This window comes from Juglans microcarpa x Juglans regia, chromosome 6D (assembly GCF_004785595.1).
Source record: "Juglans microcarpa x Juglans regia isolate MS1-56 chromosome 6D, Jm3101_v1.0, whole genome shotgun sequence".
Lineage (NCBI taxonomy): Eukaryota > Viridiplantae > Streptophyta > Magnoliopsida > Fagales > Juglandaceae > Juglans > Juglans microcarpa x Juglans regia.
This window is the reverse complement of record NC_054604.1, coordinates 1,542,602-1,566,714: the sequence shown is the minus strand read 5'-3', so window position 1 is coordinate 1,566,714 and position 24,113 is coordinate 1,542,602. Positions and strand designations below refer to the sequence as shown.

Sequence of the window (24,113 nt, the reverse complement as noted above, 5' to 3'; positions counted from 1 at the left end):
CGTCAATATTTCTAATATGATTTTTGAGTTTTGCCATTTTATAAAAAGAATTTATTAATTGCAAACTTGATAAAAAAAAATTTATCATTGTAATGCGTGTGAAAAAATATAATTGTAAATAGATTCTTTAAATATATTTTTGAAAAAGTAAGGAAAATAGAAATGGCATTTATGAAATACTCTAATTACAAAAGTATTGTATAAAAATTAACGTGGTTTGATACTATCATCAAATTGTAAAATTATTTATATTATAAAATAGATATAATAAATTAAATAAAAATATATTAATTTAAGATGAAAATACGATAATTTATAGAATTATTTTGTAGATGTATGTGCATCACTATGTAAATGTGTGGGAAAAGACAGTCATGTACAAGGAGTTGGGCCGTTCCGTTGGGAAAAGCCACCCTGAGAATGAAAGCCCCTGCTCATTGAAATGGCTGTATACTCGCACACACTCGCAATCACAGCCACAGTCAGAGTCACAGTCACAGTCACCAACTCCTCTGCCCACCCTCACAAAATTTTCACCATTCTCACTCCTCTGTATGTCCCATTAAAAAACAGAGGAAACCAATTTCTCTCTTACATATATAAATATTATATATATATATATATATATAAAGAGAGAGAGCAAAAGAAAAGAAGAAATGAAGAGCATAGAGAATCTGAATAGCTTCTCTCTGCTTTCTTCTTCTTTGAATATGGATGGGATTTGTGGGTGGTTCTGAATGTGTATGAGAGACCAAAATCTCTCTCAACCTAAGAATTCCACTTCTGTTTCCTATTAATGGGAGCCTCGGAGGCTACTCACGAGGTGCTTTCATGGCTCAAAACCCTACCTTTGGCCCCAGAGTACCACCCCACTCTAGCAGAGTTCCAAGATCCGATTTCCTACATTTTCAAGATCGAGAAGGAGGCTTCCAAGTTCGGAATCTGCAAAATCGTTCCCCCAGTACCTTCCTCCCCGAAGAAGACAGCAATTGCCAATCTCAACCGGTCCCTCGCCGCCCGGAACCCTGGCTCCAACCCCAAAACCCTGCCCACATTCACCACCCGGCAGCAGCAGATCGGGTTCTGCCCGAGGAGGCCCCGTCCCGTGCAGAGGCCCGTGTGGCAGAGCGGCGAGTACTATACGTTTCAAGATTTCGAGGCTAAAGCCAAGGCCTTCGAGAAGAGCTACCTGAAGAAATGTCCCAAGAGAGGGACTTCCCCTTCGGCTCTGGAAATCGAAACCCTTTATTGGAAAGCCACCGTGGACAAGCCCTTTTCCGTTGAGTACGCCAATGACATGCCCGGGTCGGCTTTCGTGCCGTTTAGTCCGAAGAAGAGCAGGGAGGCAGGGTGGGAGGGTCTGAGCCTCGGCGAGACCGCTTGGAATATGAGAGGGGTGTCCAGGTCAAATGGGTCTTTGTTGAGGTTCATGAAGGAGGAGATTCCGGGGTTACATCCCCGATGTTGTACGTAGCTATGATGTTTAGCTGGTTTGCTTGGCACGTGGAGGATCACGACCTACACAGCTTGAACTACTTGCATATGGGGGCCGGGAAGACCTGGTATGGCGTGCCGAGAGAAGCTGCGGTTGCATTCGAGGAGGTGGTCAGAGTTCATGGCTATGGAGGAGAAGTCAATCCTCTTGGTGAGTTCAGGGGATGCAGTGAGTTATTTAGTTCATAGTACTATTATAGTTGAGCCTCCCCTGTTTTTGTTTTGTTGAGTTTCATTGAATATTGTTGCATCTCGTTGTTTATGACTGATGAACAACACTTTAAAGGCTGTGGATTGACAAAGAGATCACTATTTATTTGCTACCCGTCTTTGTGGGGCTCAAGTTGGTTAAATTGTTCCTGCATACTGAGAGTATAATCGTTGATTTTATGTTCTCTATACCATCGTGGTATACTAATCTTATTTTCATTGGTCCTTGATTAGTTACCTTTTCTATTCTTGGGGAAAAGACCACAGTGATGTCTCCTGAAGTATTTATTAGTGCAGGGGTGCCATGTTGCAGGTGAGCTCTTCATTTATGTCCTGCTCTGCTTCTCAATGTTCCGTTTCAGCTTTCTTTGAACACCCTTAGATTGAAAATCAAAGTGTGGACCGCTTTTAGTTGTTAGCAGAGCTGATAATGTTACTGGTTAAGGAATTACTTTTGATCTGATTCCTATAGTAAGCAATTCAACCTGATTGATATAAGAGTTGAAATAATGGTTGAAAGAGGATACATAGTTTTAAATTTTTTTTTTGATAGGTAATCAAGAAGTTTTATTAATAGAAATAGGCAAAGCCCAAGTACACAGGAAGTATACATAGAGAACACCTAACTAGAGGTTACAATAGAAAGTAGAAGGTCATGGACCCTTGGCCCGTTACAAACTATGGCCCCGCCCATAAAAACAATGACTTGAGAAAGAAAACTTTTAGCTCATCCATAGATCTCTCTTGATCTTAGAAGCTTCTGGCATTTCTCTCCATCCAAATACACCAACACATACATATTGGGACCATTCTCCAAATTGCCGCTACCTTTGAATTGCCATGGAGTCCTCTCTAGCTTGCTAGGAAATCCACCAATCTAAGAGGCATGACCCAAGATAATCCAATTGTTGAGAAAAAATCATCCCACATGAACCTGGCCACCTCACAGTGTAAAAGCAGATGATCTACTGATTCCCCATGCTTTTTACACATACAACACCAATCCAGCACAGTTATCTGTCGTTTCCTCAGATTATCTGTAGTAAGAATCTTATCCAAGGATGTTGTCCAAACAAAAAAAGCTGCTTTTGAAGGAGTTTTCGTCTGCCATATGCTCTTCCACGGGAACTTAGTCATTCCAGGGCTCGTTAGCGCTTAATATTTTTAAAAATAGGTTCATATAACCGATTTTTCTTCTCATTTTTCTCTCATCAGCAAGGGTGAATCATTAGTTGCACCAGAAAATATTATCTGCATCCTTCATAATCCTTTATTACAGTTGCTCGTGAAATGTATCCAGTATCTTGAGTGGCATGAATGCAGCTATGTATCTCTTACTCTTTCAGTTGCTTCAAATTAGGTTAGTGCAAAATGCTGGGGAATTTGTTGTCACTTTTCCGAGAGCCTATCATACAGGGTTCAGTCACGGTGAGATGCCTTGCAATTTATTACATTAGTTTTAGGTTGTGATTATAATGACAACTGTTGTTGCAGTTCTTTATTAAGAAGACCTATTTCAAACCTTTGACCTTTTCCATTTAGGATTTAATTGTGGGGAGGCAGCTAATATTGCAACTCCTGAATGGTTGAGGGTCGCCAAAGATGCTGCTATCCGAAGAGCTTCTATCAATTATCCTCCCATGGTGTCTCATTTTCAGTTACTTTATGATCTTGCACTGGCGTTATGTTCAAGGTTTGTTTTATCAACCATGTATACTTTTCTTCTCATTTTAAAATAATCAGTTTCATCTTCCAGCTGTGTTTTCAGCCTTTCCCCCATAATGCCTTCTCAATCTGATCACGTTAGGGCTTTACACTACTTTCTGATAAAATCTACTATTTTTTGTCGATTCATCGTTTTGGTATCTTTTTTGTTCATGCTTCCCATTGCTGTATTGTTCTTCCTTGTAGTTTAGAGTACATTAATTCCTGGTGAGAATTCTTCAGTGTGCCACAAAGGTTTCCAACATTGTGTAACAAGATGCTAGATGTACACTAGATTGAAAAGAAAATTTTGGTTGCATTCTATAGCCCCCCCTTACTTTTCTTATTTTCTCCATGTAGAATACCTGTGGGCATCAATGAACCACGAAGTTCTCGACTGAAGGATAAGAAAAAAGGTGAAGGAGAAACGGTAGTTAAAGAGCTATTTGTGCAGAGCGTGGCACAGAATAACGACCTGCTTTACATTCTTGGAAAAGGGTCTTCAGTTGTACTTCTTCCACAAAGTTCTTCTGACATATCTGTTTGTTCGAAATTACGTGTTGGATCCCAGTTAAGGGTAAACCCCAGCTCGACCCCTGGTTTATGCAGTTCTAAGGAAGTTGTGAACATGAAATCCTCGAGTCTAGTTTCTGATGATCTTGTGCTAGACAAGAACCAGGGAATCGGGCAAATGAAAGGTTTTGTTCCGGTGAAAAGAAATTTTGTCTCTGTGTACGAGAGGAACAGATTATCCTCATTAAGCAGGTTTAGTAATATATGCTCCTCGAATTCTAAGATACTGAATAGAGACAGTGAAAGAGGAAGTACAATTCAATGTGATGGGTTGTCAGATCAGAGACTGTTTTCGTGCGTCACATGTGGAATTCTAAGCTTTGCTTGTGTCGCCATCATTCAACCCACAGAACCAGCATCTAGATACCTTATGTCAGCTGATTGTAGCTTCTTTAGTGATTGGGTTGCAGGTTCTGGAATAACTGGTGATGGGTATACCATCGCTGGTGTGGATGCAATTACTTCTGATCAGAATACTGGTACAGGTAGGTTTTTTGTGAAATCTCTTCTATTGCAAAATTTTCTTCTTTCACATGGTCTTACATTGTGGCTGCCTAGAGATTTCTTTGTATTCTGTTGGTTGTTAAGCTCAGATCTGTGTACTGGACATGGTATCTATGACCAACATGTGCCTTTTGAGTGAGATGTCCGGCGTTTTCAAAATTCCTTAACTAGTTTTTTTTATTTGGGTTGTGTCTGTGTGGTTACGGTGAGACTACTCTAATCATTTCCTGGTCAATGGGTCTTCTTGCTTTTCTTTTGGGTTGAGAGTGAAGATGTTGAGGCTTTTCTTGGATAAGCCTGGCCAGTACTGGGATTGGTGGGTTGAATTTTTTCCCATGTGTCATTCTTTTCTCCACCCCCTCATGTGCCATTATCTTTGTTCAATTAATAATTGGTGCTTTTATGCTAAAAAATACCATTGTGCTCCTAAAATCATTTTTCGCATTTACTTAGCTCTTCTTTTGGGTTTTCATTGGTTGAAATTTCTTGTATTGCTTAGGGCATGCTTAGGTAATGAGATGAGATAATAAATTGTGAAAATTCTGTGAATAGTAGTAAAATAGTTTAAACTAAGATGTTTTATTGGGTTTTGGGAAATGAGAAAGAAAAAGTCGAATGAAAATATTATAAAATTAAAAAATTGTTTGAATATAATTTTTGTTTTGAAATTTGAGATCATGTTGTTTTTTGTGTTTTGTTTGGAAGTTTAGGAAAGTTGTATAGGGTTTTGTGTTTGGATAATGATTAGGTAATGATTAGATGAAAAGTTGAAAATTTGAAATTGTTGTGTTTTAGGGATGTTTGAGAAGGAAATTGTGAGAAGTTTTGAGACAAGATTATCTCATCTCATCTCTGTTGCCAAACAGGGCCTTAATCTCTCTTCCCCTGATGATAGCCGCAGGAATCTGCCTTTCGTTTCTTGGATTTGACTCATTTGCCCTTGTAGTTTAGAAATTGGTAACAGCTCTAGTTGTATCCCCCTTTTACCACACACACACACACACACACACACACCCGTAGATATGTAGATGGCATTCATGTATGGTGTAGTAAACTTTTTTTTTAAAGTAAACCATTTTGGCATTCATGTAGTGAGGAACAAGTTGAAATCTTTTTCTTTTTTCCTTGAACTTTTATAAGAAGGAGCAAAATTGTGTTTCATGCTAGGGGATAGAATGAAAGATTGAAGTATTTGGGTGGAAACCAATAATGGTTGTGGAGCTTGTTAAATGGAGAACAAATATAGTGGTCTTATTGCAAAAACCTTTTCCTCTTGCATATGTCTAAGTAATCAATTGGTATCAAAAGAATTTGGTGTGGGGGTGTAGAGGTCACAAGTCCTCCATTCAAGATGATGGTTGTAATTTATGGTTATGTGAGGTTTTGATGTGGGATTTCTCCTTCTAACTAAGACAACTCGGGTCCCGTGTACTTGGCCTATGCCTATAATTTTCATCAATTAAGTTTTTATTTACCGATTTAAAAAAAAAAATCTAATACAACTTGGAAAGACTCATTTTAGGTCTTCAAATCTCTCATTTTGATGACCAGTGAAGTGATCGTCTGATGTTGTTTATTATAAATTTAACTTATTATATTTTGACACAAGTACTTGTTATAATCGCATCTGAAGCTTAATACAATTATCCCAGTTGCTAAGTTTTGCCTGTAGCCTGCATATAATTCATTCATTTACTTTTGCAAAGGATTTCTTTATATTGTTCCCGTTTTCCTCAAAGATGATTCTCTTTGGAAATTTTTGTGTCTCTGTTTCTATATGCAGAGCGGATGGAGAAAATTGTACCCCGTGGTTATTGTGATGTTCCTCTTCAATCTGCTGATTACCAAATTCAGATGGCAGATCAAAGTTATAAAGCAGTTTCAAATTCTGAATCACGGAGAGATACTTCTGCTCTTGGCTTACTAGCTTTAAATTACGGGAATTCATCCGACTCTGAGGAGGATCAGTCTGAACCAGATTTTCCTACATCCGCTGATGAAACTAAGTCGACGAATTGTTTATCAGAAAGTATGCATCGGGGTGATAACTCTGGTTTCCCTCCTATGCAAGACTGCCCCCATAATGCAACTGGGGTTTTCAGCCTCTCATTATCTGGAAACGGTGGTGTGGAGGAAACCCATTCTCCCCATACTTTTGATTGTTATTCTCAACATGGACGTAGAGGCACCAATCTCAATGATGGAAATCATCGAACTTCTGACCATTCTGTTGAGTTTAAAACCGATGATCCTACTTCCATAAAATTAAATGGATTTGTGGGTACATTTAGTGATCCAATGACAATATGGCATAATAATTCAGATCATTCTCCACATGTCCATGATGCTGAGAAAACTATGTTTGGCAAGGCAATTGCACCAATAGAGAATGCAAACATGTCATTAGCTCCAAGATCGGACGAAGACTCTTCTAGAATGCATGTCTTCTGTCTCGAGCATGCTGTAGAAGTAGAACAGCAACTCCGCCCAATAGGAGGAGTACATATATTGCTCCTTTGTCATCCAGGTAAATGCTCTTACAATTCTTCATTCATAACATGTATCGAAATGTGTCCATGAGTCAATTTTCTGTCTTTATTGACTCAGGGCTCTTTTTTTTTTTTTTTTTTCATTTTACCATTCTACTTTTTTGTATTTGTCCTTGCATTTCAACATGCTTTATTAACTTTATATTGTAATGAAAAGCCAAAGGTAAGGGGAAAAAGAGCAGAGATGAACTATTATGCCTATTTTGGGGTTGAGGGTTGAGATCAGATTAATTATAAACATAGGAAATACGAGAAGTTTTTACTTTGTAAAGTATATAACTTTCACTCGGCGATACACTGATGTTCATTTCTTCTAGAAAGCAAGCTGTTCCTAGATTGAAGAGATAGATCTCTACTAGGTTATGGGTGTCATCTCTTTTGTATGGTCAAGTGAGTCTGTTACCACAGTAAATTTCATTTTGGATATAATTTTCTGTGGACAATCATCAATAGCTTTATTGGTCTCTGAAAAGATTATTGTCGTTAGTGTTTCCCATATATAGTTCTGAGTTATCATCTGCCAACTACTGATCCTCAAAAGTATTTGGAAATGACATATGCAGAGTATGCCAAGATAGAGGCTGAAGCAAAGTTGCTTGGAGAAGAGTTGGGAATTGATTGTCACTGGAACAATACAACATTCAGGAATGCCACCAAAGAGGATGAGAATAGGATCCGGTCAGCTCTTAATAGTCAGGAAGCTATTCATGGGAATGGGGATTGGGCTGTAAAGCTGGGGATTAATCTGTTTTACAGTGCCAACCTCAGCCACTCTACTCTTTATAGTAAGCAGATGCCTTACAATTTTGTTATATATAATGCATTTGGTCGTAGTTCTCCATCTAGCTCGCCCAGAAAACGTAATGTCTGCAGGAGGTCTGGCAGGCAGAAAAAATTCGTGTCAGGGAAATGGTGTGGAAAAGTCTGGATGTCGCATCAGGTTCATCCCCTTTTAGCAAAAGGGGATCCTGACTATGAAGAAGAAGAAAAAGAAGATAGAAGCTTCCGAACTAGGACCATTCCAGATGAGAAGCTTGAGAGAATATCAGAAAGCAACCCCAAAAGTGAGGTGACCATGGTTACTAGAAAGTATAGTAGGAAGAGAAAGATGACGGTAGAAAGTGGAACTACCAAAAAAGCCAAATGTGTTGGTCAAGAAGATGCAGTTTCAGATTATTCAGTAGAAGATAATTCTCACCAGAAGCATAGGAGGACCCTTAGAGGCAAGCCAGCTAAATCCATGGAGAGAGATGATGCAGTTTCAGATGATTCATTGAAGTTTAATTCTCGTCAGCCACAAAGGAGGACCTCTAAAAGTAAGGAAGCCTATTCTGATGAGAGAGAGGATGATGCTGTTTCAGATGATTCACTGGAGCATAGTTGTCATCAGCAGCGTAGAAGGATTTGTAGTGGCAAGCGACCCAAATTTTTTGAGAAAGAATATGCAATTTCAGACGGTTCACTAGGAAATAATCTTCATCAGCATGATAGGAGGATTGGTAGAAGCAAAATTGAGAAAGAAGAGTTTTCTGATGATTCCCTGGAGGTTAATTCTGATCTGCAGATTAGGAGGCTTTCTAGGAATCAAGCCAAATGCATTGAGAGAGAAGATGGAGCTATGGATGATTCATTTGGAGATATTCCACATCAGCAGCACAGGAGGGTTCCTAAAATCAAGGAAGCCAAAGGAATTGAGAGAGAAGATTTGGTTTCAAATATTCCACTGGACAGCAATTCTTATCAGCAGCACCGGAGGATTATAAGAAACAAGCAAACGAAACTGGGGACTCGTGAGAACGTGAAGAAAGAGACCCCACTCCTTCTTAAACAAGGGCCTTCTTGGGCTACAAAACAGGTGACTTGTCAGGTAATGAAAAAGGGGACCCCTAAGCAAATGAAACAACAGACTTCTCGGCGTCGGAATAATCAATCTCACCAGGATGCTAGCCAGTTTGGTCTATATGTTAAAGAGAGCATAGAAGGCGGACCTAGCACACGCCTTAGGAAGAGAACCCCAAAGCTCCAAAAAGAGTCTGAAGCCAGAGCAAAAGAGAAGCAGCAAACAAGTAGGAAAAAGGTTAAGAAGAATGCTTCAGCTGTGAAGACTCTGGCTGGGAACAATAATGCAAAGGCAGGGGAGGAAGCAGAATTCCTGTGCGACATTGAGGGGTGCACCATGAGTTTTGGCTCAAAACAAGAGCTCACCTGGCATAAAAGAAACATCTGTCCAGTCAAGGGTTGTGGAAAGAAGTTCTTCTCGCATAAATATCTGGTGCAGCACCGTCGAGTTCACATGGATGATCGCCCCCTTAAGTGCCCTTGGAAGGGCTGCAAGATGACATTCAAGTGGGCATGGGCTCGCACTGAACACATTAGGGTTCATACAGGTGCTCGCCCTTACGTGTGTGGCGAGACAGGCTGTGGGCAGACATTCCGATTTGTGTCAGATTTCAGTCGCCACAAGCGGAAGACCGGTCATTCAGCAAAGAAGGGAAGGGGATAATTTGAATGGAAGAGATGTAATTTGTGATTGTCACATAACCTGTTGTTCAATTGATGGAATTTAGGACTAGGTTAGAGGATATTTAGGATTTCCTTGTAATTGCTATTCAGAGCTACTACCAATTCTGTTTGCCTGGGTCTTCATTGGACCAAATTATTATTCACTTGTAACCAGAGCAATTGCTTGGATGTTCAGCATCCTTGTTTAATGACCGTCGGATTCTAATTTCCTCGTACGGGCTATGCTGTTGCTTTCATGCTTCTTATAGAGACTTCAATGATTCATCCAGAAAATCCAATCCATGCGCTAATGCCCAGCGCCAGCCCTCATACATGTCATCAGCTTTAATGATCTCATCTTAGCTTTCTGTAGATTGTTAACATTTAAGGGCCTAAGGCTAATTCGTCAATATATATATATATATATATATATATATAGACGTATATGAGATTGAACCGTGATTCGAGTAATGAATTGAAGTCCAAAACGCAAAACAACCAACCCTTGATTCCATTAGTTGTACCATGATTCATTCAATAAAGAAAAATTTTAGACATAAGCTCTACATCCTGCACACCACTTAAAAATATATGATTTTACCTTTTTATCCTCATAAATTATATGAATTTATGAGGATAAAAAATATGTTTTTAAATGGTGTGTAGGGGTGTGAGGTTTATGTGTAGCACAACTTTTCTACAAATTATAAAAAACTGTCATTTGGCATCATTTGTTTTTCATAATTATTCTCATCTTATTTTATTATTACAACTTTTTTAAAATTTCACACAAAATAAAATAAATAATTCAAAATTTTCAAATCTTAAAATAAAAATAATATTAAAAAAATATATTTTAACAATATTTTATTCAACTTTTAACTTTTATCTCAATTTATTGTATTTGATCTGCGAAAACAAACAAGGACAGACAACTCTTTCTTTCTGGAGAATGGGTGAAGACAAATTTATTGATCTCACACCTCTTTTATTATTCATTTTATGCATCATAGTGGTAAAAAAAAAATAGTTATAATGAGATGTTTCACTTCACTCAGGGATCATGCTCTTCTAATTTAATGAAAAAATGCTATCCATGGCATTAGCAATGCATGAATGGTATAAAGATTCTACCGCCCATGTTTCTTCTCAGTGCAAAATTTCAATGGCCCAATAATTTTTTGGAGACATTGCAGCACTCTCATTATTAGTTAAATTTATTTAGAATTTAACTACAGTAATTTTTAAAATTGTTTTTAAATTTTAAAGGTTATTGTACATACATCAAATATATATTTTATTAATTATTTCTTTTTTCTTTTTTTTCTATCACATATTTTATCACAATTGGTATATTAATTTGAGTTAGTGATATATTAATTTAATAAAAATATGATTATTAATTAATATATAATAAGTAAAATAGTAAAAAATGATAAAATAAAATAAATTAATAATTTAAAAAATTAAATATTTTTAAAATTATTAATTATTAATTATTATATAATGAATAAATATATAATCTAATATGGACATTTGATGTGAATAATCAAAATCAAATTCATCTTATATTATTTTATTATTATATAATAAAAAAATAACTATTCTAATATAGAGATTTATGTGAATAAAATAATCAAAAATTAAATTTCTCTTACATTCATAAAAAAATATCATTTTAACTTTAACGAATCTGATCGGAGGCTCACTTTCAACAATTTATTCTTGTTTTTTCTTATCAAAATCATTAAAGACTTTAATAATAATAATAATAATAATATCAATAACGTAGGAATGACTACATACATACATACATACATACCACGCAAAAGTTATATACCTTTTCTTTCGCACGATACCTTTCTCCTTCCCCCTTTTCCGGCTGGCTTTCTCAAACCTTTTGGTTCTGCGAATTTAGGGTTTTGAAATGTGGAGATAGGATGGAAGCCTCTGAATCAATCTACGTTCCCAATTCCAACAACAAAGACGCCGAATCTGGTTTTCAGTCTTCACTTTCTCCTAATCCCTATCTCGATCATGCACCGTCTGATCCCAATCATACGCCAGAGGAGGTCACACTGGTCACCCTTGGAAAGCTTCAGCAACTTAATTTGAAGGATATATCAGAGCCGTTGCCGAAGGAAGAGGCTGAGAAAGATGGGAACTGCGATTTTAAAGAGGCCCAGGAAGGGCAGGAGGATGAGAAACGGAAGGGAGATTCGAATTGGGAAGAAGAGAAGGGCGGTGAGAGCGAATGCAACGGTTGGGATGATAATGGGAGTGAGAATGAAATTGTGATTGACAAGCTCGTACTAGCAGAAGGTGATGAGGTGGAGGATACGGGTGAGAGAAATGGTATTACTGTTACCGAAATGATTCAGTATCAGTACCCCGTGCGGCTCGAGGCCGAAGATTGCGCCTTTTACCTCAAGACTGGGACGTGTAAGTTTGGATCCAATTGCAAGTTCAATCACCCTGTGAGAAGGAAAAACCAGGTAAATCTCCATTCTTATATGTACATGTGTGTGTTTGGGTGGGTGGGTGGGTGAGTGGTATTATTGTTGGGATTTTTTGGATTGTGGTTCGTTTTGTTTTTGTGTAACAACTTTTGTTAGAGCTTTGCTTGTTCGATGGAAAATAGTTTCTGAAACGTTTGTATTTATTTATTTTGCTTTAAGTGGATTTTATTATTCCTACTTCAGTTATATTTTATCAATAGATGGGATTACTCTCTCTCTCTCTCTCTCTCTCTCTCTCTCTCTCTCTCTCTCAATGAATGGGCAGTGGGCACTTTGTTTGTTTTGCTTTCAAACGTCGATTGTGTTGGCCTCGTGTGATTGGAATTTTTTGTTTGTTCTAACTTTTTGTCTTTGGTTGTTTTGATTTATCCATTGGAAGGCTGTTAGGGAGAAGGTGAAGGAGAGGGAAGAACCCTCAGAGAAGCCAGGCCAGACGGAATGCAAGGTTGTTATTGTTGTTATCATGTTCTTCAGCGTTGTTATGATCTTGAATTGTTAATAACGTGCATTGTTATGATCTTGAATTGTTAATAACGTTACACGGGTCTGGGGTTTAACGGGTTTAAAGGCATGTTGCGATTGCACGATTTTGGGGACGACTCCTTGTTAAAAAAAAGGAAATTGTTAATAATGTTGCTGATGTGTCAAGAATCAAGATCACAGCTGACCTATAAGATTGTGATAAACTTAAGATACATGCCACACCTACATGTGCATATGTTGTATTAATTAAATTACCATCCTTTTTTAAAGAACAGAAATATATATTTTTTTTAAGTTAGCATTTTATTTTTTCTCTCATGTGCCCTATGTTTGATTATGTGCAATGTGCATGATGTACTAATAACCGTTTTTTCCATCTTATAATTCTTCCCTTGAGCTTTGTTTCAGTATTACTTGAGTTCAGGGGGGTGCAAGTACGGAAATGCGTGTAGATACAATCACACAAGAGGCAACACTTCAGGAACCATTCTTTTAGATTTTAACTTTCTGGGTTTGCCAATCCGACCGGTATTGCTTTAATTTCCTAACTTGGAAAATCTTTGTATATCCATCTCATACGTCTCAAACTCTACTTTCTTTCTGAGATTTTTCTTTTTTATGGTTTAGTGGAGCAGTTAATGTTTTAATTCATCACAGGAAGAAAAAGAGTGCCCCTACTACATGCGTACTGGCTCCTGCAAGTATGGTGCAAACTGCAAGTTTAATCATCCTGACCCTACAGCCGTGGGAGGAAGCAATAATCCTTCCGGATATGGTAATGGTGGATCTGCTACATTGGGTTCTTCCCAATCATCGATGAGATCCTGGTCCTCACCTAGGCCATTGAATGAAACTGCTGCCTTTGTACCAATGGTTCTTTCACCAACGCGCAGGGTTCCTCCCAAAAATCCAGAATGGAATGGGTATCAGGTACCTTATATTTTTAGTAATTATTGTCTGTAAACCTAATATGTAAGTATAGTATCCTTGCAATTTCCCCGTCATTTGTCCTGCGATCAGTGCCCAGGGTATTTTCTTTGGTTTTTCATTGCTGCAGAGACATTTGATTTCTTATCTATTATGAAACCGTAAAAAAATCCCATGTATCAGTCTTTCTTTTACTACAAATGGATGGTTTTCTTTTACTTCAAATGGGATGTAAAATTCTTAAAATCATGGTTCTTCGGAGGATAGAGCAAACTGTCTGTATTACATATGATTAGTGCATGTTATGTTCAGAGATGCTTGTTGGGCAAATTCCTCAAGTGACTTGAGCAAAGTTCAGTTTTGAGGCTGCCCCTTTGGCACCTCATAAATCACACTTATAAAAACAAAGTGACTGCAGGCTCAGAGGGTATTTACCCATATTTGTTTCCTTAAACACCTATCAAAATATATCTTTTCTTAATGTAATTCATGAAATTAAATGGCCGAACCTGAGTTTGACTGGGGTTGGCATTCAATGGTAGTTGGAACATATAAAGAAGTGCTATATTATATCCTAAACTGAGGAATATATCAAGGGTTCCAAATGCCGTACTACTTGAGAATTAATCTTTTTTTTTTTTTGGTATGGAAGAAAATTTACTTGAACGATAATTTAAATTTTTGGTAAGGGAAGAATTATCAATTTAATATTTGCCATTCTATAGTTAGAAAATCTGGTAGATCAACGGCTGTTTTAGGCTCTTTTTACACCATGGTAACAACACTATATTTATCTATTTAAGCGTGGTTTATGCTTTGTGCCTCATGGCTGGCTAGGTTACCTTCTAAATGGTTCCTTTTTTTTCTTGTTATAAGTAATTGATTATGGAAGATGTTACTCTTGTGGCTACATTTGCCTATCGAAAACTGGTTATGGTAGATGTGTAGATAAGAACTACTAGGAGAATCCTATTAATTTTACTTTTTTTGTGGATTGTTAAGGTTCCTGTATATCCATCTGAAAGGAGTACGAATTTTCCTGTCGCCTATGTTGTGAGCCCAGCAGCGGCCGAACCTAATGTCTATATGCACCATCAGCAGCAGATTCAAGTTGAAGAATATCCAGAACGACCTGGCCAACCTGAGTGCGGTTATTTCTTAAAAACTGGGGATTGCAAGTTTAAATCAAATTGCAAATATCACCACCCTAAGGATAGGATTGTGAAGTCACCCCCATGCACTCTCAGTGACAAAGGTCTTCCTTTGAGACCTGTAAGTTTATTCTTCTGGGCCGTGCTTTTTTAAAGAATGTAAAAACGTGGGAAGTAGTTTCGGGTTTTCTTATTTGCTTTCCCTGATGTGGAGCCAAAACCAACTGATCATCAACCAATTTATTATTTTTAACATCAAAGGGATGTTTTTTGGTATTGCATCTAATATTTCGTTGCTCTGGAAAGGTTCTCATGTACTTCCTTTGCCCGAGTTGTTGTTCTCATGATTTGTTGTCTTTGAAATCCAGGATCAGAATATCTGTGCATATTATAGTAGCTATGGCATTTGCAAGTACGGGCCAGCTTGTAAATTTGACCATCCAATACACCCAGTTTCTTCACCAATGACTGGAGTTGATCAGCATCTTTCTTATGACAAGGCTGGGGAGGCTGGAAGTCAAAGCGGAAGCGATTCCAATCTCCTGCAGACTCTGTAAAAAAAATTTTGCACTAGAGGCCCTAGCAATGTTAGCATTCACAGAATCACAGTACCAAGGATTTGTAAGCTCATATTTTATGTAACAAAACGAGAATGGGGTTGTTTTTTAAAGGGGGCTGAGCAGATTTGGTAACTGCAAATTGCAATGCCAAAAAAGCCCTCATAGCTCTTTTAAATTTTTAATCTATCAAAATCTCATTTCTTATTTCTTATAAAAAAAATGTCATTTCATATTTATTTTTCTTAGTTTTCAATTTTTCCTCTGGTCGAATGATTTTTTAGGCTTTCTTGTTGCAAGTTAAGGTTCCACTCTGTTTATTTATTTGTTTTTATAACAGGTCCCTCTCTCTCTCTCTCTCTTTTTTTTTTTTTTTAGAAATGATATTTTTAGACGTGGGGTATGTAAACGTCGCTCAGTCTTTTTGAAAAAATTGAGTAAATATAGGATCCATTTAAAAAAAATTAATTTTATTAGTAAACTTCACTATTTTTCAAAAGAATTATGTAACGCTTGCACACTCCACGGTTGTACTTAGTATTATCCTCTTTTCTTTTTCTTTTTCCCAATCAAACATTGTATCTGTATTACCTTGAACTCTATGGTAAACGGACTCCTGGGACTTCTGGGTGGAGGAAAAATAAAGCAAGGTTGAGATGAAATGGTTTGTCTTCAGAGTTTGTCGAAAGTTGTAACAGCCCTATCTGATTCCGAATGCAGACAAAATATCTTCTCCCAAATAATGAGCCCTCCCTACAAGTTACTCCCTCTTTGAATCCCCCCTATATACAGAAGGTGTCTTGATTTTCCTAGTTGTAATTGTGGTTTCTATCAAGGAAAACATTACTTCCACAGAAAATATACACCGAAAATTTTTATCGATTTTTTTTTTTATTTACTTAATGATTAAGGAAATACTTTTTAAAGAATTTGTGATTTTTTTTTAAATGTTTAAGGGGTTTAAAAAATATTTAAAAGAAACACAATAAAAAACAAAAAAACTTCTTGCAGTCGGCAAAATCTTCGGTACATTTCTTCTGTGGCTCTAGCAGCACCATCAATTATAACTAAGCAATGCCTAGGACTTCACATCATCTACAAATTCGATTTAAAGGGTTAGTGTCGATTGTGATGGGGTCTGATTTAATTTGAAGCAGATTCAATTGACTTTTTTAATACAAAAATGATGAATGCAACCGGCCTGAGAAACCCTCACGGCATCGCATCCGACATGGCATTAATAAAAAAACGATGCCATTTCGATTTTGCTTCAAACACAAGTGTAGAGGCCTCTTGTCCCCACGAGTCTTTGTCTATGTTTTTTCTGAAATTCTCAAGTCTTCTCCATCAACGAATGCAATGCCCCCACAATTGCCAAAGATAACGACGTCTGAGGCTTCTCTCCAATTGCTATTGTCTTCTCCATCGACGACCCCATCCCCCACGGTTACCAACTCAATGTCCCTCTCCACGGGGCCCGGCTTAGACTGGCCAACACTCATCTTCTCCGAGGGCGACATCAAGCTTCAAGTTTCGCTAACAAAACCCTACCCTCCATCACTCCCAATGCATCAAATTGTTTGTACACTAACTCCTTTACACGTTGCCTCCACCAAGAACACAAAAAATCACTGTAATTCAACACTTGTATTCACATATCCTCGAAGTTCAATTTAGTGAAAGTTTGAGCTCGGATTTGAGCTAACTCTTAGTAGAAAATGGAAGATAAAGTCCACAAAAGACTCAACTTCAAAGAAAACTATGAGCAATGGCGGTGAAGAAGGCAAAGTTTTTGGAAGCGACGAAAGAATGTGACAAAAACAAAAGGAGGTTTTGAGAATTTCAAAGATTTTTGGGGCTGTTTGGTTTGAGGAATTGCTTTTTATTTTTCTTTTCTTGTGTGTATATGGCAAAGAAAAAGAAAATTAAAATGGGAAAAATGCGAGAAAGTGCAAGTAAGAGAGGGAAAAATCAGTGATGGATAGATGGAAAGAAAGCTGTAGAGAAATTAGCCAGTAGCTTAGAGCAAAATAATAGGGCTTGTTTTTTAATAAATAAATTGGCTAATGTGTGTGGCGATTCCCTAAAGGGTGCGCGGCTCGGTTGCCTTTAGCAACACACTTTTTAATAATAGTAAGAGTTAATCTTCTGGCCGGTCAGGCTATTATTCTCCAAATAACAACCATTCAATGGGTGAGTGCCACGTAGGCTTCTCACCTTAGCTACCATGTGCCCCCACTGCAGGAGATCATGCACAGTGACCCATCCCTCATCCCCTCCATCCTCTCCCATTGAACAAATTATCTGCCAAAACAACACTTCTCAGACTTTTCAATGAAGCAACTGATGAAGGAATCTCTCCATAGAGAAAATTCGAGCTAATATAGAGACCAAAACCGTTTGATCTTGGCTGGCAACGAACCCCACAAACCCAAGGAAACAAGTGACAACACTTTCAAGTTTGAAAGATTTGTTAGAATAGTGAAGAAAGGATCAATGGAGAACCTTTCAGGCAGAGTTTGCTAAGAAACAACAAATTCCCCATAATCATGTTTTGGGCTGTGAGAAGGGGAGCTTTTGTTTTCAACAATAAACAATTCAGTTAGACGATTGTTTGAGTAGACAATCCTAAGAGAAGGTGAGGGAGGGAGGAAATAGAAATTGGTCCAATTTGTCACCCCTAAAGAGCTTTAGGGTACTCAAGAAGCTTCTGAACTTGGAAAAGAACTCGAGTTTCGCTTCAAGTCAGTTGTGCAATTGAAATGGGAGCAAGTATGGCAAGAATGAGTGCAGGAAAAAAGAAACAAAAAGAAATCCAGAAAATCTCCATTCTTTAGGCAAAGCTAAGCTTCAAATTCCAATCCTAGAGCAAGAGAAACTGATTGGGGTCATCATCCAAATGATGTAACTCTAACATAAAGAACCATAACATTTATTGTAAATTTGAATGGGCTTTATTTAAAAGTTCTATAAAGCAGATATGATTACAGGAAAAGTAAGAAGCAAAAGGATCATTGAGGCCAATATTTATTTTTTAATGAAGTGAAAAAGAGTTTAATGTTAGCCATGAACAAGCATAGCAAACGACAGAGAGGATGGTGGGCATCGAAGATGGTGGGCAAAGGCGAAATTACTGGAGGGTGACAGAGAGGTGGTGGGCAACAGCGGCAAGAGAAGATTGAGGTGATGAGGTTGAGGTCGAGGAACGAGAGGAACAATTGGGGCTTATGGGTTTTGTTTCTGCAGAATTCGTTGATCTAGTGTGATGCACCTCTTCTTGTTTATGTGGAAAATGTGACCTGGCAAAATACTATTAGTGTCTGTTAAAGCCTCAACAACAACCAGACCGATTCAAATCGGAACTGTAATAATAATAGTTTTGAATAAAATTTTATAACTGATGTGTCACCTCGACTAACTCGTTTATCTAATACATTATTATCATAATGATCATTTGGTAAGAAGATAGTTGAAGTCAATTCCAGTCATTGCCTCCTCTATTGATGGAAAGTATATATATATAGTTTCATTTGGAGTTAAATACTCATTTGGTTCTAGGGTTTTGTACTATTGAGAAAAAAAAATCGGATTTTTGAAAGGAAAAATATTAGTTTGCCCTTCGTATTGATCACTCATAATTGTAATAATTTTAATTTTTCTTATTAATGATTAAAAAAATGACTATTAGTGTATTTTTATATTTTTTAAAAAAAAATTAAAAAATATGAAAAAAATAATAATAAAAATATACAAATGCACTGTAGAGCACGCCCGACTATAAATACTCGGTGGCCGAGCAACAACATTGAATTCAAAATACATAAGTTTGATTCTTAGTTTTCTTTTATAAGAAATGATAAACTTACCCCTAAATAACAATTTGTATACAATTATATAATAAAATAATATTATTTTAAATTTTATTTTGATTTGATGTGTTTAAATTTAATAAAAAATATTATTGTATTTAAAGTTGTCAAAATAGATTTTAGCTATCACTACTCTTTTATATTGACTCAAAATGATCATTTTGTCCATCTACAGTAGGTTAGCTTAACGATGCATAGAATTAGCACCATCCAGATGGAAGGATTATTTTAATTTAGAGTAAAAAACAAATAGTGATATTGTTTCACTTTGTCTTTGCAAAACCCGAAATGTTCTTCCAAATAAGAATAAGAAGAGAGTAATAAAAAATACGAACGGCAGGAATAAGAAAGTAGCAAAGGTTTAAATCCTAAGACAAAGAGAAGAAGGGTGGTGCTAGTAGGGCTGTGACTTTCCACCCCACTCTAATTATGTTCGACTTCCACTCTGATTTTGACTTTGACAGAGTCAGAATAATTGGAATGCGGAGTTGGAGTCGGAGTGATTCCGAGAATGACTGTCGGACGCCGAACTCCAAAATTTGACTTTTTTTTTTAAAAAAAAATCAAACGTAAAGCAACATTGTTTTACATCTGAATTAGTGGAACGACGTCGTTTCTTCACACGAGGGTCCAAAATGCAAGACCTCCCTTTCTTCCTTCTTCTTTCTTCCCCTCACTCACTTTCCATTCTTCTGAATATCTCCTCTGAATCTTTTCACTTCTCTGTTCTTTGTTCCCTCTCTGAGCCTCCGTTCTCGTTTGTCGTCGTCTACATTGTTCAGCCTTTGCGATGCCGCAACTCACAAGTGTAGTCCGACTCCAAGACTTCGAGCCATATATTAATTAATTTTCACAATTTTTCTTTTTTGCCATGATGTTGGGTTGCTTGAAATTAGTTGTTTTGGGTGTAATTGTTGATTGTTGGCCGTTGGCATGTTGGGTTGCTTGTAAATGTAAAATGAAATGGATTACAATAGAGTGAAACACTGTAAAATGGCACCTGCGTATGCATGGAAGGTATTTGTGAAAATGAAATTGTGAATTGTGAAATGTTGCTGAGTACATGACAAATTTGTTAATCCTCTTTTGCTCAAATTTTTTTCCCTCCCTTCTACTCTATAATGAAAGCTTTTAGCAATGAACCAAACAAATTGTAAAGGGTTAGTAGGATTTGTCAACCTGCTCCACATGCATAAAGTGCTCATTCTTCATAATTTGATCAAAAAGGGCCATTGCATTAGGCCTCAATTAACCTAAAGAACCAACGACTATTTGGATCCAAATATTGTACTGCAAATTTCTTCTTTGACGAGCTCTCGAGGCTTCATGACCACTTGAAACAGAGTTGTGCTGACACTGTGGGATTGTTATTTGCTATGGTTACGAGGATGCAATCCAAATATGATCAATATTGAGGGAATATTAAGAAGATAAATAGCTTATTATTTGTGGCTGCAATCCTTGACACCTGATATAAGTTGGAAATTATAGAATTTTGGATTAGGGACGTTCTCAAGGAAGAGAAGGCTGAAAAGTTTATTAGAGAGCTGAGAAATGATATTGATGACTTATATAACCACTACAACAACAATGGTCAGCCTACTCCAACAAGTAGTAGTCGTAGCTTCTCATCCCCGACCAGCTCGACATCTTTCTTAGATGACATAAATGCAGCTCTTTCATCACCATTGGTGTGGCGGTGTCATCAAATTCGTACATTGATGAATATTATACTGTGTATATCTAAGGTTGAGTGTTATTTGATGGAAGATGTCGAGGCACCTAATAATACATTTCATTTATTAACTTGATAGAATGTTAATTCCACAAAGTTTCCAATTCTTTTCCAAATAACTCGAGATGTGCTAGCCATTCCTATCACTACGGTTGTCTCTGAGTCGACGTTTAGCACCGGAGGTTGTGTCTTCGATGCTTATCAGAGTTCATTATCTCCAACTACCGCCGATGCCCTTGTTTGCACGCAAAACTAGTTAAGTTCAACGCCCATTGGAATAAATATTGTTGATGCCAAGAGCTACATGATTGAATCATGTAACTTTATGATTTTCAATGATTATTTACATAATTTTAGTATTTTCATTATTTAATTTACAATTTATATGATTTTATAGACTTATCTGTGAATCCCAGACTAATTTTGGATGACTGAGACTCTGAGACCGACGCACCATGGGATAATTACCATCATGCGAAACTCATCAGAGTTAGAGGTGGAGGCGAGTTCATAATATTACTTGGAGTCTTGGCTGATGGTTTAAAAGTCTATAGTTAAATGACTAAAAAAAATATAGTACATCTGATCAATAAAAGTTAAAACTTCATGCAGGAAAATTGGAAATCACTATCAAGTCATCGATTCAAATGCATGGACTGTCCAAGACTGATGTGGGGCATTGGTCATTGTGGCTATTTTACATTTGAATGAAATTTATGACATTATTCAATATTTTGGTGCTGTAAATTTAAATTTATTGTGATTTGTAGTTTTAAATTTAAATTTATGGTTTGCAATTTGATGGATTTGTAGTTTGATTTAGCTTTAGCTTTTTAACTTATTTTTTTTTACAGTATTTTAGATTTTTTTTACAATACTTATCTTTTTAACTTATTTTTTCAATCGGAGTTGAAGTTGGAGCTGGTGTTGACTTCTGACCCCAGTCGAAGTCGGAGGTGGGCACTCCGACTTTGTCGCAGTCGAAGCCCATCCTAGGTGCTAGTAGCCATTCAGCGTTTACAGTTAGTACAAATTTATAGTATTTTATTATTTATTTTATTTAATAATTAAGGAAGTGGCTATTAAAAATTTTTTGTATTTTTTATTATTTTTTTAATGATTAAGGAAGTTAAAAAAGTATTTAAAAGAAAATCACAAAAAAAAAAGTTTCCACTAGTGGTATGCCCAACAGTAAAGGTTGGACGGCCCACTAGCAATATCCTTGCACAAGAAAAATGCTAAATGACCTCATGAGTTTGCTCTACCTATCTTACCACTCATGCATTTTAATTTATTTTTACTTAATAATTAAGGAAATGACTATTAATGAAATAGTGTATTTTTATTAATTTTTCTTAATGATTAAGAATGTTTAAAAAATGTTTAAAAGAAAATAAAAAAAATAGAAATAACAAGTTTCAATTAGCCGTACGCCCAATAGTAAAGGCTGGGTTGGCCCACTTGCAGCATCCTTGTACAAGGAAAATGCTAAATAATCCCATGAGTTTGCCTCCTTAATCTTAAGGCTCATGCATTTTAATTTGTTTTACTTAATTATTAAGAAAGTGACTATTAGTGAAATTGTGTACTTTTTTTATTATTTATTTTTAATGATTAAGGATGTTAAAAAAATATTTAAAATAAAATCACAAAAAAAAAGTTTCAACTAGCAGTACGGCCAACGGTAAAGGCTAGGCGGCCCGCTAGCAGCATCCTTGCATAAGGAAAATGCTAAATGGTCCCATGAGTTTGCCCCTTCAATCTTGCTACTCATACATTTTATTTTTAATTTTTTGTACTTAATGATTAAAGAAGTGACTATCAACGAAGTTATATATTTTTTTAACTTTTTCTTGATAATTAAGGATGTTAAAAAATGTTTAAAAGAAAATCATAAAAAAAAAAAAGTTTCAATTAGCAGTACACCCAATGGTAAAGGTTGGGCATCCTGCTAACATCTTTGCACAAGGAAAATGCTAAATGGCCCTATGAATTCTCCCCTCAATTGTACCGCTCATGCAATTTTGTTAATTTTTTTTAGTTATGATTAATAAATTGACTATTAATGAAGTTGTGTATTTTTTTTTCTTAATAATTAACTGAGTTAAAAAAATGTTTAAAAGAAAATTACAAAAATAAAAGTTTCAACTAACGGTACGCCCAACAGCAAAGCAGCCCGTTAGCAGCATCCTTGCACAAGGAAAATGCTAAATGGCTCCATGAGTTTGCCTCCTCAATCTTACTGCTCATTCATTTTATTTTATTTTTTAATTTTTTAACTTAATGATTAAGGAACTGACTATTAGTGAAGTTGTGTATTTATTTCTCAATGATTAATGATATTTACAAATGTTTAAAATAGAATCACAAAAAAAAGTTTCAACAAGCAGTACGCCCAGCAGTAAAGGTTGGATGACCTGCTAGCAGCATCTTTGCACAAGGAAAATGCTAAACGACCCCATGAATTTGCCCCCTCAATCTTACTGCTTATACATTTTAATTTGTTGTACTTAATGATTAAAGACGTTAAAAAAATATTTAAAAGAAAATCACAAAAAGAAAATAAGAAAGTTTCAACTAGTGGTATGCCCAATGATGAAGGTTGGACGGCCTGCTGCAAAGAAAATGTTAAATAGCTCCGTGAACTTGCCCTCTCAATCTTACTACTTATACATTTTAATTTGTTGTATTTAAAGGTTAAGGACGTTAAAAAAATATTTAAAAGAAAATCACAAAAACAAAATAAGAAAGTTTCAACTAGTGGTATGCCCAACGATGAAGGTTGAAAGGCCTGCTGCAAAGAAAATGTTAAATAGCTCTATGAACTTGCCCCCTCAATCTTACTGCTTATGCATTTTATTTTATTTTTTAAATTTTTTTACTTAATAATTAATGAAATGATTATTAGTATAGTTGTATATTTTATTTTTTTAATTTTTTTCAAAATGATTAAAAATGTTAAAAAAATATTCAACAGAAAATCACAATAAATAAATAAATTTCAACTAGCGGTACGCCCAGCAATAATGGCTGGGCAGCCCGCTAGCCGCATCCTTGCACAAGTAAAATGCTAAATGGCCCCATGAGTTTGCCCCATCAATCTTACCGCTTATGTATTTTAATTTTTTTATTTAATGATTAAAAAAGTAACTATTAGTAAAGTTGTATATTTTTTTTAATGACTAAGAATGTTAAAGAAATGTTTTAAATAAAATACAAAAAAAAAAAAAGTTTCAACTAGTGGCATGTCCAGTGGTAAAGGCTTAGGGGCCTGCTAGCAGCATCCTTGCATGAGGAAAATACTAAATGGTCTCATGAGTTTGGCCACCCAATCTT

The 24,113-nt window shown here is 36.4% G+C and overlaps 2 protein-coding genes and 1 long non-coding RNA gene across 3 annotated transcripts; 2 read left to right on the top strand and 1 right to left on the bottom strand.

Moving 5' to 3' along the window:
* Positions 1–469: 469 nt before the first annotated feature.
* On the top strand, positions 470–9,769 carry LOC121234267 (lysine-specific demethylase REF6-like). Its single transcript, XM_041130142.1, is given in 8 exon segments — positions 470–1,448; positions 1,451–1,645; positions 1,939–2,017; positions 3,065–3,132; positions 3,247–3,397; positions 3,769–4,466; positions 6,269–7,012; positions 7,598–9,769. Coding segments are annotated over 8 exon segments (4,527 nt in total). The 5' UTR covers positions 470–796; the 3' UTR covers positions 9,538–9,769.
* Positions 9,770–11,364: 1,595 nt separating this feature from the next.
* LOC121234807 (zinc finger CCCH domain-containing protein 43-like) lies at positions 11,365–15,387 on the top strand. Its single transcript, XM_041130916.1, has 6 exons — positions 11,365–12,031; positions 12,435–12,500; positions 12,947–13,066; positions 13,196–13,468; positions 14,468–14,737; positions 14,985–15,387. Exons 1-6 carry the CDS (start codon positions 11,477–11,479, stop codon positions 15,171–15,173), a joined length of 1,473 nt encoding a protein of 490 aa, XP_040986850.1. The 5' UTR covers positions 11,365–11,476; the 3' UTR covers positions 15,174–15,387.
* Positions 14,032–23,951, bottom strand: LOC121234808. Its single transcript, XR_005934453.1, has 3 exons — positions 23,784–23,951; positions 21,742–21,746; positions 14,032–14,044 (listed from the first exon to the last, which is right to left on the bottom strand). It is a non-coding gene; the product is annotated as an uncharacterized LOC121234808 (long non-coding RNA).
* Between the last annotated feature and the right edge of the window lie 162 nt (positions 23,952–24,113).

Coding starts and splice junctions, on each gene's coding strand:
- LOC121234807 (XM_041130916.1), top strand. CDS start 11,477: ATGGAAGCCTCTGAATCAATCTACGTTCCCAATTCCAACAACAAAGAC. Junction 12,032..12,434: donor CTGTGAGAAGGAAAAACCAG/GTAAATCTCCAT, acceptor ATCCATTGGAAG/GCTGTTAGGGAGAAGGTGAA. Junction 13,469..14,467: donor CAGAATGGAATGGGTATCAG/GTACCTTATATT, acceptor TGGATTGTTAAG/GTTCCTGTATATCCATCTGA.